Below are 19,376 nucleotides of genomic sequence, written 5' to 3'. Positions count from 1 at the left end.
AGAAGTAATTCTATTTGGAAAAAAAGACAAAAGACTCAGGATTACCACTATTCTTGACACAAAAGGGATTAAAACTAAAGAAATGGTTAAAAATCTTGGTGTTTTCATTGACAGCGAGCTAAACTTTGACAGTCACATGAAAGCAATCACTAAAACGGCATTTTATCACCTAAAAAACATTTCCAAACTAAGAGGACTTATGTCAAAAAATGATCTGGAAAAACTAATACATGCCTTCATCTCTACTAGGGTTGATTACTGCAATGGCCTTTTCACAGGCTTGCCAAAAAAGACCATCAAACAACTTCAGCTGGTTCAAAATGCAGCGGCGAGGGTTCTCACACGAACAAAAAGAACAGAGCACATTACTCCAATTCTAAGGTCCCTTCACTGGCTTCCAGTAAGCTACAGAATTGACTTTAAAGTATTGCTGCTGGTATACAAATCTCTAAATGGTACAGGGCCCAATTACCTCTCTGATATGTTGCAGCGGCCTAACCCAATCAGATCTACCAGATCGCAACAGAAAAATTTACTATTAAAACCAGTTGTTAAAACAAAGTGTGGTGAAGCAGCTTTTAGCTACTATGCAGTACATCTATGGAACCAACTGCCAGAGGACATTAAAAATGCTCCTGCTGTTGGAAGCTTCAAATCTAGGTTAAAGACCAAGCTGTTTTCAGATGCTTTCTGTTAAATAATTAATATTTTTACATTTTTTATAATCTTTACTTTCTCTGCATGTTTTAAATTTACTTTAATTTTATTCTATTTTATTCCGCTGGTTTCTTTTTCTTTTTCTCCTTTTTGGCATTTTATTATTTTATTTCTACTATTGTTTAATTCTTATTATTTTCTTTTAATTCTTTTAATTCTTTTAATTAATTGTTTTAGAATAAAAATAAAATTATTTTATGTAATTTTATTTCTCTATTGTTTATTGTTTTTGCTTCTGTAAAGCACATTGAACAGTGTGTATGAAATGTGCTATGAAATGTGCTATATAAATAAACTTGCCTTGCCTTGCCTTGCCTATAGCAATCGTGTGTAACGGGAAGCATTTGCATATCCGAAGTGAGCGCATGATGGAGATCCGCGCTCTGAGACAAGCGCAAGCACCCCCAAGGGAAAAAAGGGACCCCCCGAAAATATCGGCATAGTTCGAACACTGGTTGTACCAATGTTTTTTTTTTTTTTTAATTGCAGCGCATAACACGTCTTGTCACAGCCACTGCAAAGTGGGGCTAGAGCCGCTGATAGGAAAACGAAACCTAAGCCGAGCACCGTGGCTCTTCGGCGGAGGGCAGAGGACTCTGGCTGTGCGGGGCGTGGCATTACAGTCTAGCTGCTATCGTTTTTCTAAGCAAAGTCTCTGTTCCAAGTTCCTGGCAGTTTCAAAAGCTTATGAAAAACCTACATCATGTCACAGAGCGTTAATCTCGCGATAAAAAAATTATCGCCGTTAAAATTGAGTCAAGTTAACGCATTAATAACACGACATTTTTGACAGCACTAATAAATAGTGATCTGTCTCTCAGCTAATGGGAAAACAATGACAATCTGACAGCAGAGTATACATCCCTGCCAATGTTATTTATGAAAGATTGTGACATAAGCCTTATCAGTGTTATCCCTGTCTCACAGAGATTTGTAATTTTTTTCCAGATGACAAAAGTCATCTATCCTCAGTCCTGTCTCAGGCTAACATATAAATAAATGAATTAATCTCACACCAAAACATTTGGTCAGTCTTTGTCAATCTCGTGCCAAATAAGCCTTGAAAGCTTGAAACTTTGCAAATCTGTCTCAGCTAGCTTGTATTAGATTACACTGCACAATGTATATTATGTGCAATATGTGCCTATATCATGTTGATTACATACATACTCCACATTCAAGCACTTAGCAAAGTCCTGACCTTAATCCAACACTGCTGTGCAAACAGTTCATGTGAGGAAACCCAGCAACATCCCAGAGTTGAAGCTGTTCTGTACAGAGGAATGGGTGAAAATTCCTCCAAGCTGATGTAAACCTTTAGTTGCAGCTGTTGCTGCATAAGGGGTTCACACTATATACTGAAAGCAAATGTTCACATACTTTTGCCACTCACAGATATGTAATATTTGATCATTCATCAGTAAGTAAGTGACCAATTATTGTATTTTTGTCTCATTTGTTTAATTGGATTCTCATCATATACTTGTGGTCTTCTGGCCTTCCCCAAGCTTTTGTCACAAAATGGAAGTACAGTGGATATAAAAACTGTACACACCCAGTTAAAATTATAGGTTTTTCTGATGTAAAAAAAATGAGACCATGATAAATAATTTCAAAACTTTTCCCAACTTTAAGGTGACCTATAACCTGTAAAATTCAATTGAAAAACAAACAAATCTATTAGGGGAAAAACATACAAAATAAAAAAACGTACAATAAGCTGGTTGCATAAGTGTGCACACCCTTAAACTAATACTTTGTTGAAGTACCTTTTGATTTACGGTAATTACAGCATTCAGTCTTTTTGGGTACACACCTGCCATCAATTAAAATGACTCTGATTAACCCCAAATAAAGTTCAGCTGTCCTAGTAGGATTTTCCTGACATTTACTCAGTTGCATTCTCTAGCAAAAGCCATGGTTCGCAGAGAGCTTACAAAGCATCAAAGGGATCTCACTGTTGAAGGGTATCGGTCAGGAGAAGGGTACAAAAAAAATTCCATGGCATTACATATACCATGGAGCACAATGAAGACAGTCATCAAGAAGTGGACAACATTATGGGACAACAGTGACATTACCAAGAACTGGACGTCCCTCCAAAACTGATGAAAAGACAAGATGAAAACTGGTCAGGGAGACTGCCAAGAGGCCTACAGCAACACTGAAGGAGCTGCAGGAATTTCTGGCAAGTACTGGTTGTGTACTACATGTGACAATCTCCTGTATTCTCCATATGTCTGGACTATGGGGTAGGGTCGCAAGACAGAAGCCTTTTCTTACAAAGTAAAAAAACCCCAAAACCACATCAACTCTCCCAAAAGCATGTGGGAAAATGTGTTATGGTCTGATGAAACCAAGGTTGAACTTTTTGGCCATAATTCCAAAAGGTATGATGCTCTTTTGGGCGGCACGGTGGTGTAGTGGTTAGCGCTGTCGCCTCACAGCAAGAAGGTCCTGGGTTCGAGCCCTGGGGCCGGCGAGGGCCTTTCTGTGTGGAGTTTGCATGTTCTCCCCGTGTCCGCGTGGGTTTCCTCCGGGTGCTCCGGTTTCCCCCACAGTCCAAAGACATGCAGGTTAGGTTAACTGGTGACTCTAAATTGACCGTAGGTGTGAATGTGAGTGTGAATGGTTGTCTGTGTCTATGTGTCAGCCCTGTGATGACCTGGCGACTTGTCCAGGGTGTACCCCGCCTTTCGCCCGTAGTCAGCTGGGATAGGCTCCAGCTTGCCTGCGACCCTGTAGAAGGATAAAGCGGCTAGAGATAATGAGATGAGATGAGATGATGCTCTTTTGGTGATGCACAGTATTGTTTTTGTGCCAAACAACACTGTGCATCACCAAAAGAAGTGGTGAAGCATGGTGGTGGCAGCATCATGTTTTGGGGTTGTTTTTCTTCAGCTGGAACAGGGGCTTTATTCAAGGTGGAGGGAATTATGAACGGTTCTAAATACCAGTCAATTTTGGCCCAAAACCTTCAGGTGTCTGCTAGAAAGCTGAAGATGAAGAGGAAGTTCATCTTTCAGCACGACAATGACCCCAAGCATACATCAAAATCAACAAAAGAATGGTTTCACCAGAATAAAAGTAAAAGTTTTGGAACAGCCCAGCCAGGGCTCAGACCTAAATTCAATTGAAAATCTGTGGGGTGACCTGAAGAGGGCTGTGCACAAGAGATGCCCTCACAATCTGACAGATTTGGAGCACTTTTGCAAGGAAGAGTGGGTAAATATTGCCAAGTCTCGATGTGGCAGGCTGATAGACTCCTACCCAAAAAGACTGAATGCTGTAATTAAATCAAAAGGTGCTTCAAGAAAGTATTAGTTTAAGGGTGTGCACACTTATGCAACCAGCTTATTGTACATTCTTTTTTATGCTTTCCCCCCTAACAGATCTGTTTGCTTTTCACATGAACTGTACAGGTTATAAGTCACATTAAAGGTGGGAAAAGTTTTGAAATTATTTATCGTGGTTTCATTTTTTTTTTTTTTACATCAGAAAACATTTTTACAGGGTATATAACACTTTTTATATCCACTGTTCACAATTATATAAGATGTCTTTTTATACTGTAGCCTTACAAGTTTCCATTCACTGGAACTATGGGGCTCAAACCTGGTACAGAATGACAATGCCCCTGTGCACAAAGTGAGGTCCAAAACCTGAGTTGCCTGTATTTAACCTTTATCTCAATCCCACTGAACACCTTTGAGATGAATTGGAACACTGACTACACCACAGGCTTTAATGCCCAGCAACAGTGCCTGACCTCATTATTCCTTTTGTGGCTGAATGGGCAACTCCCCTTTTGAAATAATATTAGCTTTTCTGTGTGTGCCTCACTAGTTACATGAAATATACTTGCTATCTCGAACCCAGATGAAAAAAAAGTTCTCTCTAAATCTGCTTGTCACGCCCGCATTGGCCTGCGCAACAGACTTTCTCTCATGCGTGCTCTGAACAGTGTGCACAACAAACTGACTCTCACGCACGCTCTGAACAGCACACTACACTAATGACTAACACCTGCCTCGGATTAAGGCGCAATCAGCACGCTCATATAAGGATGCTAAAGACTCACTCACATCACAAAGTATTGTGTTACAAGTCACCTTTACTGAGCCTTGTTATCGTGTAGTCTTCCTGGTTTCCCGATTCCTGTTCTGTGTTTTTGATTCTGATATTGTCTAGCTTTGTTTAGCCTGTTTGTGCCTCACCCGACCCTTTGCCTATTCATTGTTATGATAGCTGTCTGCCATCTTGGATTATATGCCTGTTTCCTGTTTCTTTTAATAAAAACTCTCTTTTGCATGTACATCCACCTCCAATCTACCTGCATTCTCTTGAAAGTATACTTCGCTTTGCTGGCATAATACTTCACCCAGCTAACAGAATACTTTGGCGTACCATGGATGTAGTAGAAGAGAACTGGCACGCCGTTCAACGCCATGCCTGGGTTTCCATGCCTCTCCCCATATCTATATTTTTCCAGCAGCGACTTGGGTTGGACATCCCGGCACACTATGATGGGGGGGGAATATCACTCAAAGGGGTTCACACTGTAGTGCTTTTTTATGCTGACCTGGTGGAGCTCAAGCCTCTAGAGCTCATCTGGGTTGGCTGCATGATTCACTGGCTCACAAGCACACTGATGGGCGAGTACCTGATCCGAGTGGAACACCCATGCCTCTGTAACTCCCAGTCATTTCATGTTATGCTCTGCTTGAGGCTCTAGAGAAGGAGGATCCCCATAATTTTTTTTTTTTGGGGGGGGCTAAGACTCCAGAGGCCAATGCAGTGGAGGTGGAGGAGCTCCAGAACTCCTTCCAGTGACTGTTGCAGCAGCAGAGGAGGAGGCCGTCACTCCAGTGCTCCTTCCAGATGCCTCAGTTCCAGAACTAATTCCACAGCTAGTTCCAGAGCCAGTCCCAGAGGCTAACAGGGCGGCCTGTGCTCTGCAGCCAGTTCCAGAGACACTGCCAAAGGCTGACAGGCAGCCTCTGCTCTGCAGCCAGTTCCAGAGCCAGTGCCAGAGTCAAGTCAAGTCAAGTTTATTTTTAAAGCGCTTTTAACAACAGACATTGTCGCAAAGCAGCTTTACAGAATTTGAATGACTTTAAACATGAGCTAATTTTATCCCTAATCTATGCCCAATGAGCAAGCCTGTGGTGATGGTGGCAAGGAAAAACTCCCAAAGATGACATGAGGAAGAAGAAACCTCGAGAGGAACCAGACTCAAAAGGGAACTCATCCTCATTTGGGTGATAACAGACAATATGATAACATTTTTAACAGTTTTAACATGAAGTCAGTTTCATTGATGTTATAACTCTTCATTGATGGCAACTTGAGTGCAAAACTGTTCATGACAACTGCAGTTCTAAAGTTAGCAAGTCAACCGTAGTCCAACAGGGCAGCCTCTGCTCCATAGCCAGTTCCTGAGCCAGTGCCAGAGGTCATCAGGGTGGCCTCTGCCCCAGATTTCGGCAAAGACGAGCTCTTCACCCTGCCACCTGGCTTTGAACACAAGCTCTTCGCCCCACTGCCCGGCTTTGAAGATGAGCTCTTTGCCCTGCCCCTCAGCTTTGAAGATGAGCTCTTCTGACTAACATCTGGCTTGGATTAAGGTGCAACCAATGTGCTCATATAAGGATGCTGAAGACTCACTCACATCACAAAGTATTGCGTTACAAGTCACCTTTACTGAGCCTTGTTATCGTGCAGTCTTCCTGGTTTCCTGTTCCGCTTTTTTTTTTATTCTGATATTGTCTAGCCCTGTTTAGTCTGTTTGTGCCTCGCTTGACCCTTTGCCTTTTCCTCATTATGATAACTGTCTGCCATTTTGGATTATATGCCTGGTTCCTGTTTCTTTTAATAAAGACTTTCTTCTGCATGTACAGCCACCTCCAATACTTCTCCTGAAAGTATAGATAGTTTTCACTGACGTCACGGCATCCCGGGGAACGCCCCCCAGCCGCCATCTTGGTGGGCAAACAAAACGGACCATCGCCACTACCGGCCATGTTGTCTTGGACGAATTTATTAAGTTATATAGTTAGTTTTCTAAAATAAAAACAATGTCGGTAAAATCAAGCAAACGGAAGTATGTGGATACATTGGACGACATCTCACGACAACGGTATGCAGCCAAACTGTCCTTGATTGGGGGAATTGACCTCTACGAAGTGGACAAAGAAGCATTTTCCAGTGACTATGCAGGGCTGCCATCCATATCGTACCCTGATATTGTGAACTATTTCATAAATACTAAAAGCGCCTGCACACTTGACGACCTCAAAGCATACAAGTCGCTGGAGTCATACAATTATTTTGTCTGTGGCTGGGTCCGCGAAGTCCGCCATATAAAAACCAGTGAGAGCCGTGTCCTAATTACAGCCAAGGTATGTAAACATTGGAATTTTAGAGCTCTCAACACTGCATATAAATATATGTGTGTGTATAATATCGAGTTGATTTAATACAAATTTTATATCCATTAGTGGTATTACAGTACCATGTCAGTATAAACTTTGTAATATAATTAACTGGTATGTAGGCTTGTTACATTTTGTGTTTGTTATGATAAATATGACAATTTATAGGCCAGTAATAGTCATATGTTTGCAGCCTTGTACCAAATGTTTTTATAAATTTAAATTTATATCATAATTCATGAATATGTATATATCAAATATTCTACTTAATTATAATCTAAATATAAGCCCCTAATTTTTTGGTGTGAAAATGTGAATGACAGCTTACACATTGAATTTTTCACATTTTGCAGGTAAAACATTCCCAGCGATTGAGTGACCCACCCTTATTACCATGGGCAATTGTGCAAGAGGATGGGGTCATCCTTGCAGGACACTGCACATGCATGGCCGGTTTGGGTGAGGTGTGCAGTCATGTTGGGGCACTCATTTTTGCAGTTGATGCTGCAGTGCAGGTCCGAAATTCCCAAACCGTGACACAGGTGCCTGCTTACTGGCTTCTTCCAAGTAGTCTGTCGAAGGTGGAGTATAGTGAAATTCAAAACATTGACTTCCAGTCTCGCCAATCATTGAAGAGGAAGCTGGACAACACACTATCATGTGGAACACCTCAAACGCCTTCAACTGACCAAGGATCACAGAAACTTCCAGAAATCCTACAACCCACTAGTGAAGAATCTGCAGTGTTTTTAGAAAAAACTCTTTGCAACAAAAGACAATGCTGTGCTTCTGTCAGTCATGCCAAGTTATTTTGTCCCATCATTACTTGGAGAAACATTCCCAGATATTCTGACAGAACTTTATAATGAAGAGTATGCTGGAACATCAAAAGAGGAATTAATTGAACATTGTATGAACAAATTTGAAACAATAAGGCCCAATCCCAATTCTAATTTCTACCCCTACCCCTCCCCCTTCCCCTCCCCCTTCCCCTTGGCCCTTCCCCTTGAAACTGAGCTACAATGGATAGGGCTTGAAATTCAACCCTTACGTATTGGGATAGCCCTTCAACGATCGCATACGTCATCGCGTACCTCCGTCAGCGTTTACGTTAGCAAAACGCGACCAAATGCGTCATTGGCTGCGACCAGCCGCTACAGTCAGAGCCAGAAATCTCTGCTGGCAGGGTGTGATTTGTTAACTAACACCACTGAATGGGATATCTTTGGCGCTTCGTGCACCACATCCGACAGAATGAGGTGTCAGAACACTCATGTAAACAATAAAAGCGAGAATAACAGAACAAAACGTACGCAGTAAAGCAACCAAAAACAATACTCACTCCCAAAGCTTTTTAGCAGCAGCTTGGATTTCAGAAATCGCTGCTCATTCTCAGCTCGAAAGCGAATCAAGCGGCGTGTTTCCTCTGGATAACAACTTAAAACACGTAAATAATGGAGAAAATACATTTATGACAATCTTTCGCCGCGGGAACCGCCATCTTTATGAAATCCGCATGAAATCTCGCTGAAATCCGCATGGCATTGTGGGAAATCACTCAAACCCCTTCGTTCGGAGTCAGCTCCAGGAAAATCTCCGTTTGGAGGGGTACAGAAGCCCTCCCCCTTCCCCTACCCCTCCGCGTTAACTGGGATTGGGATACCCCTACCCCTTCACGTGAACGCGCAAAATGGAGGGGAAGGGCCAAGGGGTTGGTCCAAGGGGTGAAATGGGATTCGGCCTAAATGTGTCTGAAAGTCAATGTATTAATGTAGAATTAGAAACGAAGGATCAGTCCTGTAGTAAATTGTGGTTTAGGTTTAGGGCTGGGAGAATCACAGCATCTCATATGAAAGCGGTGTGTTCAACTAATGTTGAAAATCCTTCGAAGAGTCTGATCAAGGCTATCTGTTATCCAAATTCTATATCTTTTGCCACAAAAGCAACAAAATGGGGTTGTGAACATGAAAAAATTGCACTTGATGCTTTCTGTGAAGTTATGAATAATTCTCATGAGAATTTCAAATGCGAGAAAAGTGGCCTAATGCTGAATCCGAAATATCCATATATGGGTGCAACCCCAGATGCTGTTATATCATGTAACTGCTGTGGAAATGGTATAGTAGAGGTCAAATGTCCTTATTGTTATAAGGAGTCATCATTTACAGATATTCCTGAAGAAAAGTCCTGTTTGGAACAAAGTAATAGTTCACTGATGCTCAAAAAGTTTCACCAATATTATTACCAAGTTCAAACTCAAATATTTGTTAGCAACAAAGAATTTGGTTATTTTGTTGTTTGGACAGGGAAAGACATGCATGTTGAAAGACTTGAACCAGATGAAGATTTGTGGAACAACATCATTGAAAAATCCAAGAAATTCTTTGTGCAGGTATTACTGCCTGAGCTTGTTGGCAAATTTTATTCCAGACCCCAGCCTTGTAAACATTCCCCAAGATCAGAACACATGTAACATTTTGAGAGATTTTAATGCTCATGCATTTGGTTCATTGTCTGCCTCAAAACAAATTGATTTTGTTCAATAGCCAAATGTGTCTCAAATAATCTGTTATTGTAAACAGCCGTACCAGCCAACAGGTGATCAAATAGTATCTTGCAGAAATGAGAACTGTGTGTATGGCTCATTCCATGTGAAAAGCATGAATTATAAGCGAGTGCCAAGTATTAAAACTGCCTGGTATTGTCCTGACTTTAGAAAACTTCCCCAGTTCAAGAAAACTAAAGGTGTGAAAAATTCCACAAAATGAACCCTGCAAGATTGTATGTATGAAATGTAATATCTTTATTCAAACCATCTGACACTTTGCACTACATATACTGTATGTGCATCAGAAATGACCCAATATTGTTAACATTAATATATCATTCTAACATTTTGTACCTGTAAAATAAATGAACATCTTCAGTCTGTTACTTGCTGTGTTTTTTTCCTTTTAATTGAAAGGCACAACAGAACCACATACATTTCCTAGACAACAACAGACCGTAACAATCTTGTCAATAGTTGGGATTTCATTTTCTGATGTCAACAAATAATCAATAGGTACCGTACCAGACAATATGGTGTACTTATTTCTCACTAACCCTATTACTCGCTCGACATATATGCGAACATGAGAAATATTCCTTGTGTTTTCAACATCAAGTGCAGACAGTTGGGATCTACCCTTTGTGAAGGCAGGAATTTTAACCTGTGCACACTTTAGCCCGACACTGTCTGCAATGTCAAAACCCCTGTCTGCCAAAATTAGATCCCCAGGCAACAATTTCTCTAAAATTCCACTATTTTCAGTAATATGCTTGTCACTTGCACGCCCACCCCAGCCCTTTGACAAAAATGACACTGAACCCTGTGGTGTTACCCCAATGAGATATTTCACGGTGTTGTGGTGTTTATATGAAGACCAGGTTTTTGCTCTTGCTGACAAATTTGATGATCGTTCGATAAGTATCTCAAAACAATCTATAATGACACAGACTTTTACACCAAAATGTTTTCTAAACTCCATTGGCATAGATAACCGCAAATGTTCTCTCTCTGGCCAGTAAATAAAGGATTTCAATCATTCATACATTACATGAATCACAATGACAAAAGTCCTAGAAACAGTTGCTTGTGAAACACCAAACCTGTAACCCAAGTCTTGCACAGGAAAGTTGTGTCTTAATTTAATTAGAACCAGTAACATTTTTTGAAACTTACTTAGTGTTGATCTGGAGCTCTCTGGAATAAAAGGAGAAATAAATTCAAACAAAACAAGCAAAGTCTGAAAACTTGGAAGTCCTGTGTAATAGTTCACTTTGACGTTATTGTCACGGAAAGAGTCCAGTGTGTCAAGGCCTAGGGGACACCTTGGCAATAAAGGAGGACGGAGACGTGCGCACAATTAATTATATTTATTTAAACAGCGAAAATAGATACAACAAAACTAGACTAAATGGTTTATGAAAGATCATCAATGATCAGTCGCGTAATATAAACAAGTATTGAATGTTAGCAGTATGGGAAGTGCATGTTATCTATTACAAATAATAAAGAGAAAAGAAAAAGAGCAGCCGCCTGGAAGTTAGAAGCCGAGCCAAAAAGAAAGGAGCCTCTCCTGGGAACGTCAGCGGGGCGCTACTTATAGGAAGGCCTCACTGTGCGCCGGTGCTGCCAATTAGATGTTAAGAAGACACGCCCACCGAAGCGATACCTGTAGTAGAAATTGAAAACAATTACAAGTAGCCCGCTAGGGCCGTCACAAGTGTTATTTTTGAATCGTCAACCATGGATTTCAGTTCTAAATTTTCACTGAGCAGTCTTTGACACTCTGTTGCAGTTTTCTGGCAAATGTCAAGATTACATATGGAGGCTGCAGTGTCTTTTGTGCTTTCTGTACCCACATCCACTTTCTTCCGTGCATGTACTTGGTGTGGACTTGGCAAAGTGTTGAGGCTTTTCTACGAATGAAGACAACTGTAGAAGTGCACCAGCTGCTTCAAACTGCTCCTTCTTTGCTTTCCTGGCTTTAGCCCTCTCATACTTGGTGACCTTTTTCATGGTTGCTTTTGGATCTGGACTAACACTTTCTGCAGCCAGTTTTCGTGAAGGTGCCCAATTAGGGTTGGTTGTGTCACTCGATGTTCCTGAAAAATAAATAAATTGGTGTTAAAAAAACAAAAGCAAAAAAACAAAAAAAGACAATTTGCTAATCATGAGACATACTGATCTGAGCCTGTTTTTTTTAAGTATCAATCACTTGGCACACGTGTATTTTACTTACTGAAACTGTCTTACTACTATTATGAATACTGTGCAATATTACTTTGCATCTGGTGGCTGAGTAGAAGGCCTATATTTCTCTATGGTTTAATATGATTTAGCCTAACCAAACTCCAAAGCCTGAAACTGACTTCATCAAACTTTAAAGGCTGTCTGATATATACAACTTTATATATTCTAGCATTAAATAGACTGTTGAATGTTATGCAACCGTAATAAGTTGATTAATCACAAATCAAATCATACAGAATAGACCTAAAATGTTTTTCAAAAATGACCCTTGCGTGAGCAATATTAGTGTACATTACAATGTAAACGTACACTCAGCAGCTCCAGTTAGGCATTCTCTAGAGATTGTTTACACAATGTTTTGGTTTCCAAAAACAAACTTAAACACAATTGATTGTTTATTTAAACAACTTACCAATTATAAAATGATTGGAGCAGACTCTGCTGTGTTTGGAAGGCTGAAAATCCTTGCGGTTGATTCTCGCAAGCCATTGATTCCTCCTTTGTATGCTGAGTTTCTTTGTCTGCTCGCCTTCGTGCTCCCGTACAGTGGGAATTACATAAAAGCTCCGCTTGACTTCATCATTTGACCTATTACGACAGCCGTGAATACAACAAGTCTGCACCATTGCTAGCTTTAAGTAGTAGTAATGTAACTATAAATGTAAATAATATATAAATGAATGTAACTCGCGCGCTACAATGTGTGCTCAGTGACCCGTACGGTAAGCTAGCCCTCCAAGATGGCCACCACCAGGGAATCCCCGACTCTCTGACGTCATGTGAAAACTATCTATACTCCACCTCAAGTCAGTGCGTTTACATGCACATAGAGAAAATCGAATTTCTGCCGTTGCTCGACTGAAATCGAAGTTCTAAATGGCATGGAAACACCTTAGCTAGGCTGAAATTGAACCGAACTGGATTTCTCGTAATCGAGCTACACAACCTAGATTATGCGATTTTTGCCAAGCTACTTAGTGCATGTAAACCCTATCGAGCTACGGAGTCGAGCTACTTACTTCAGCACTTCCCCTTCCGGAAGTGACGAGTGACGAGACCACAAGCGGGAAACACGACAGCCTCGGTCGAAAAAAAAACAGCCTCGGTCGGCATGACACTTCAGATCAACTTCAACTTAGTGCCCATTTTATTAGGAACACTTCTGTTCGTACATACAAACAACAAACACTTCTTGTGAACTGATAACTTTGTTTATACTCTTGAACAATATTGCCAGATACTGCTGACGTTTTCCAGCCCAAAATATGTTCAAAACCTGCCAAAATGCACTTAAAACCGCCCAATTAGGCGGGAAACCGCCCAATCTGGCAACACTGCTCTTGAATAGCTCTTCTTCATGACCACAACCGGAAGTGTACCAACATGATGGGGCGTGTAGCGCCACCTGTGGCTCGGGTGCACAATGTACCTCACACAATAGCTCGATTTCCCAGTGTGCATGTAGGATTGGATTTCTCTGGCACCCCTGCTGGGACCCTTTGCTCGATTACCGACAGTAGCTTGATTTGGATGTGCATGTAAACGTATGTGACAGTATGCCTTGCCTAGCTGACACTGGTCAGAACTGTTAAACTTCTAAACTGTATGCTGGATGTTGTTGACTCAACTGCCTATTGAATAGTTACTCTAAAAGTTTGCTAAATAGCCTATAGCATAAGTAAACTACCCTCTCAATTTTATTTTAGGCTATATTGTTAGGCTATGTAATACTCTACCAAAATCTATGGTCACGAGCCACTGCTGATCAGTACACTTTATGTGAGCATAGGTGGACTTCATTCAACTTATGTGATTTCTGATGCCAACTGGTAGCACCAGAACTAGTTTAGGGGTTTCACAGCAACATCAACTTATGTGATCACACCTTTTACATTTTTTATTTGTAAATAGTTTTGCAAACTATATTGTTTTTTTTCTCCCAATTTCAATGCTAGGGCTATTTTAGATTGATTTATGACAAACTATATAGCACAAACAAAAGACACCTGACCATCACACCCATGCCATTCCAGATTTAGTCACCAGTTGTTGTTATAGTAACCTACACTCTTCTGGGAAGACTTTCCTCTAGATCTTAGAGCATGGCTGTGGGAATTTGTGCAATCAGTCACAAGACCATTTGTGAGGTCGGTCACTTATTCAGGCAAGGAGGCCTGGGGCCCAGTAGACATTCCAATTCATCCCAAAAGTGTTTAGTGGAGTTGAACTCTGTGCTGGCCACTTGCTTTCTTCCACTCTAACTTTGGCAAATTTACTCACCATGTCTTCATGGACTTCACTTTGTTCACAGAGGCATTGTCATATTGGAACATGCCTTTTGTATGAAGGGGAATGGTAATGCTATAACATAGCCATTCTACAGAATTGTGTGCTTCCAACTTTGTGGCAACAGTTTGGGGAAGGCCCAAATATGAGTATGAAAGTCAGTTGTCTACAAACTTTTGGGCACATGTATAATCCCAATTAATTTCATTTCAGGCCAAGGTTGTACACTACAAATTGTTTAAAAAAAAGTCAAAAGGAGCTGAATTATTGTATGGAAACGTTATAAATTACAGGTTTAGGAGCCTTTTCTGTAATAGTCATAAACTGAAGTATACAAAGAAGTAATTACTGTTCAATACTGTACTACCTTCTTGTAGTCCTTGCTGGCATAATCTGTTGTCTTGTTTAGAGAATCCAATTCTCTATGTGTGTAGTAGCTTGAAGGACCGAGTCTTTCTGAAGCACTTTCCACTTCACTGGCATCAGCCCTGTCATAGTTAAGGGCAATTTTTTAGGTGTTTTTTTTTTTAGTAACAGCAAAATATACAAAATAATTGCAAATACATACCTAGATAATCTGTCATGCTGCAAAAGAAAGTTAGATGCATAAGTTAAGAAGACAGTAATTTCAACATGTTTTTTTTATTTAAATATGTAAATTTTCACTGAACATAAATTTATATTGCAAACTTAACTGTGAGAAAGAAACAAACATTTTGTTTCCACCTTTATTCAATATGCATCTTTGTATACATGGATATAATTAATAGATAACTAATACATTTTTCTATCACTGTACCAGCACTGTGTGTTTATACAGTTCATACAAATTTTGATAAATAAAAATTAAACATGTAGGCCTATGCACTATCCCCATTTCCCGAAAAGTTGGGATATTTTCCAAAATGCAATAAAAACAAAAATCTGTGATTTGTAAATTCATGTGAACCTTTATTTAACTGACAAAAATCCCAAAGAAAATATTTTCAATAGTTTTACTGACCAACTTAATTGCATTTTGTAAAGATAAACAAAGTTAGAATTTGATGCCTACAATTTGGTGTAATGTATGTCCTGAACCTGGCAGTTTCAATTGCTATGTCGTTATTTTGACTTACTAATTCATTATATTGGCATTGATGTGATTCATTTATTGACACTTTGCTTACAATTCTTTATTAAAAAAATTAATTATTTGTGCTATTTCTCAGATAGTCAGGAAGCCAGATATTATATGTAATATTACATATTACAAATCATTAAACAAATATGTTTAATGATTTGTAATATGTCACATCCATCACCCAGAACACCCTGCTTCCGAGAGACATGGCTGCCACAGACTACTACACTTTCTCGTTCTCACGTCCCACCATACTGATCATGGACACCTGGACTCAATTCATTCAATACACACAGTATTTAAGGACTCTATTAATGTGATATTCCATAATATTAATTTGGTATATTTAGGGGAGAGCAGGAAGACTTGAGACAGTTTGTATTTCCATAATTTAAATTTCAACCAGTCAGGTTTTAGATTACATTAGAAGTTAGATGTTGCTCCTTAGAGTAACCTACTTCCTTTGGAGCCATGAAGCTGGACACTGCAGTAAGGTTTGTGTAGTTAAATATATTTGTCAACCCAAACTTGCATTCTCTACTTTGCAGTCCATCTCCATTCTATGATGTAATTTATGCTGGTGAATTCAGGATTTGTTAGAAATAAAAGTATTTAGCTTAGAGTTACCATATATAGTATTATTTGTTAGGGCCCGAGCACAGTAGGTGCAAAGCCCTATTGTTTTCGGCCTGTTTTTTCTTATTATTAGGACCCGAGCACCAAGATCCAACGTAGGTGCAAAGCCCTATTGTTTTTGGCATGTTTTTTTCTTATTATTAGGGCCCAAGCACCGAGGTGCACACCTATGGCTTGCAAAACCCTATTGTTTTCGGCCTGTTTTGTATGTATAGTATATTCTCTATTTTACTGTAGTAAATACTATATTTTTGAATCATACTATAGTAATTAAAGGGGAAGCCATGGCCTAATGGTTAGAGAAGCAGCTTTGGGACCAGAAGGTCAATGGTTTAATTCCCTGAACCAGCAAGAATGGCTGAAGTTCTCTTGAGCAAGGCACCTAACCCTCAACTGCTCCCCAGACATATGCTGTCCCTCTAATATACTCATTTTAATCTTGTCCAACTTTGTCACTCTCAATAAAAATCTCAAAATCTTCAACTCCGCTACCTCCAGTTCAGCCTCCTGTTTAAGCTGGGGTTTAAATGGTGAGTGTGGCAGCAGGACTGTGGCCAAGCATCAATTTGTGAATGGAGGCAGGGGCTAGGGAAGGCAAGTGGCAGAGTCAGTATGCCTGTTGTCAATTAATGTTGCATCTGTCGTGGCTCAGGTGGATAAGGCGCCATACCATAAATCTGGGGACCTGGGTTCGATTCCGGCCCGAGGTCATTTCCCGATCCCTCCCCGTTTCTCTCTCCTGCTCATTTCCTGTCTCTACACTGTCCTATCCAATAATAAAGGTGAAAAAAGCCCCAAAAACATCTTTAAAAAAAAAAGCGTCTGTGTGTGTTTTACAGTAAGGATGGAAGGTAGAGAGCGATGACAGAGGATCTCTCCTGACCAAAGCACATGTCTTTGTGGTGTGTGCATGTGTGAACGAGCAAAGCAGAGCTGAAAAGTTATGAAGAAAGTGAAAATAAAGTTGTCTGTTAACATCATCTCCCACCTGCTGCGCTTCAGTATTCCTCCTACATCAGGGACAGTGGTGCTGAAAGCTGGAATACTGAAGGTAACCACACATGGAGGCCTCCCCACTTAAGGACCTGATCCATGCCCTCACGGCTGCCCAACAAAGCCAGCAACAAGCACTGATCGCCTTCTGAAAGGAGCAGGAACGGTGCTTTGAAGCCTTGCTGCTGGTCAACCAGATCGTCAGGTGTTCCAGCACCTGCTCATGTCAGTGGGGTCCTTGAATGCCACCACAGCAGACCCTCCCCACATCACCTTCAACAAAATGGGGCAACACGATGAAGATCACAGGCATCCAATGTCAATTTTCAGCCTTGTCTCTTGCATACAGAGATATCTCCAGAGTCTCTGAATCTCTTAATGATATTATGTCCTATAAATGATGTGATCCTCAAATTCATAATCTATACTGAATTGATCCAAGATGGCGGTGTGTATGTTCGCAGCAGCTCTAGGCTCTCCCTTTTTGTGCATTTTTGTGTGTATCCTGTGTACACATACTTCTGCAGACCAGTGTTAGTCGACAAGACCTGCTGGACATCGGTTTTCAACGCAAGTTACGCAAGTGATTTTCACCGCACACACAATATACTGGATGAGGTAGCAAGACCTCCGGGCTCTTCGTGGATTGTTATTGGGCCTGGTAGATGACACAGATGGCAGAGGGAAAGAAAACAGAAGTGAGGCTGTAGGGCTGGACTCCTGGCTAAACTCAGAAAACAACCTTACAAGCCTCCTCTTCCCAGCATATTACTTACCAATACCAGATCCATTGTCCACAAAATGGATGAATTGGAACTGTTTCTTGCTGGGAACCGCTGCATCCGTAATTGCTGCATCCTGATCATAACAGAGAGTTGGCTTTATCTGCAAATGCTACCGTGCAGCTAGCAGACCGCACACTTCACAGCTGTGACAGAAACCAGGACTCGGGTAAGAGCAGAGGAGGGTGGCTTTGTATTTACGTGCGTAATGACTGGTCTAATAAAAGCATCATAATAGACAGCCACTGTTCTCCCGATTTGGAGTACATGTCAGTCAAATGCTGTCCTTTCTTTCTACTGAGAGGGCTAACAGTAGATATCGTGACTGCTGTATACATACCACTTGATGCTAATGCTAGCACAGCTCTCACATTCCTGCTAAATGCCATAAACAAGCAGCAGCATAGCCATCCCGACGGTGCTCATATTATAGCCGGTGATTTCAATCAGGCTGAACTGAAATCAGCACTCCCAGCTTTTTACCAGCACATGAAGTGCCTGACTAAAGGGAGAAACATTTTGGACCATGTTTATTCTAACATCAAGCATGCATACAGAGCTATTCCCCTCCCTCACCTAGGCCAGTCAGATCACCTCTCCCTGCTGCTCACCCCAGCATACACCCCCTCAGACGGAGATCACCACCAGCCATAAAGACTATTACAATCTGGCCTGAGGCTGTACTCTCTCAGTTACAGGACTGTTTTGAACACACTATGTGGGATGTATTTAAACATGAGGACCTGTCAACATATACAGGGTCTGTCCTATCCTACATCAAGTTCTGTATCGAGAATGTCACTGTGGTTAGATGCATACATGTCTTCCCCAGTGAGAACCCCTGGATGACTGGCTATGTCTGCATGCTTCTCAGGGCCCAGGACTTAGTATTCAGTTCAGGTGACAGAGCTCTGTATAGTGCATTCCGAGCTGATTTGAAGAGAGGAATAAGGGATGCTAAGGTATAAGAGGAAGGTAGAGAACCATCACTTAGCTAACAATCCACGGCAGATATGGCAGGGCATACAGAGCATCACCAACTACAGAGGCCATGTAGTGACACCCAGAGGCTCAGATGTATTGCTGGCAGAGGAGCTGAACTGCTTTTTTGCATGCTTTGAGATACAACAGTGCATAGCCACTCCACCGCTGCCTGCATCAGCCCCTAGTCCCCCCTCACTCACTGTAGAGGAGCATGATGTAGGTGCTCAGGGCAGTGAACCCCAGAAAAGCTGCTGGTCCAGACAGAGTGCCAGGGAAGGTGCTCAAGGCATGTGACGACCAGCTCTCAAGAATTTTCACCTCCATCTTTAACCTCTCCCTGTCACTAGCTGTCATCCCATCCTGCCTGAAATCATCCACAATCATCTCTGTTCCAAAGAAACCTACCATAGACAGCCTCAAGGACTATCGCCCAATCGCTCTCACTCCTGTCATCACAAAGTGCTTTGAGAGGCTAGTTCAACATCATATCAAAGCCTGTCTCCCTCCCAGCTTTGACCTACGCCAGTCAGTAGGCATTAGCAGCAGGGGAGCTATGTGAGAATACTCTTTGTAGACTATAGCTCGGCTTTTAATACAATCATCCCAGACATACTAGTTGTCAA

The 19,376-nt window shown here is 41.1% G+C and overlaps 1 protein-coding gene across 1 annotated transcript in view; it reads right to left on the bottom strand.

The window, feature by feature from the left end:
• LOC132896012 (protein phosphatase 1 regulatory subunit 12A) overlaps positions 1–19,376 on the bottom strand; it is a 159,117-nt gene that overhangs the window by 92,753 nt on the left and 46,988 nt on the right. The window contains exons 2-3 of the mRNA XM_060936740.1: positions 14,804–14,820; positions 14,603–14,723 (exon numbers count right to left, since the gene is read on the bottom strand). Of these exons, the coding sequence (XP_060792723.1) occupies positions 14,603–14,723; positions 14,804–14,820 (138 nt within the window). The remainder of the gene's footprint in view (positions 1–14,602; positions 14,724–14,803; positions 14,821–19,376) is intronic.

Source organism: Neoarius graeffei, chromosome 13, assembly GCF_027579695.1.
Source record: "Neoarius graeffei isolate fNeoGra1 chromosome 13, fNeoGra1.pri, whole genome shotgun sequence".
In the NCBI taxonomy this organism is placed as follows: Eukaryota; Metazoa; Chordata; class Actinopteri; order Siluriformes; family Ariidae; genus Neoarius; species Neoarius graeffei.
Note: the sequence above shows the minus strand (reverse complement) of the source record. Positions and strands in the feature narration are given on the sequence as shown.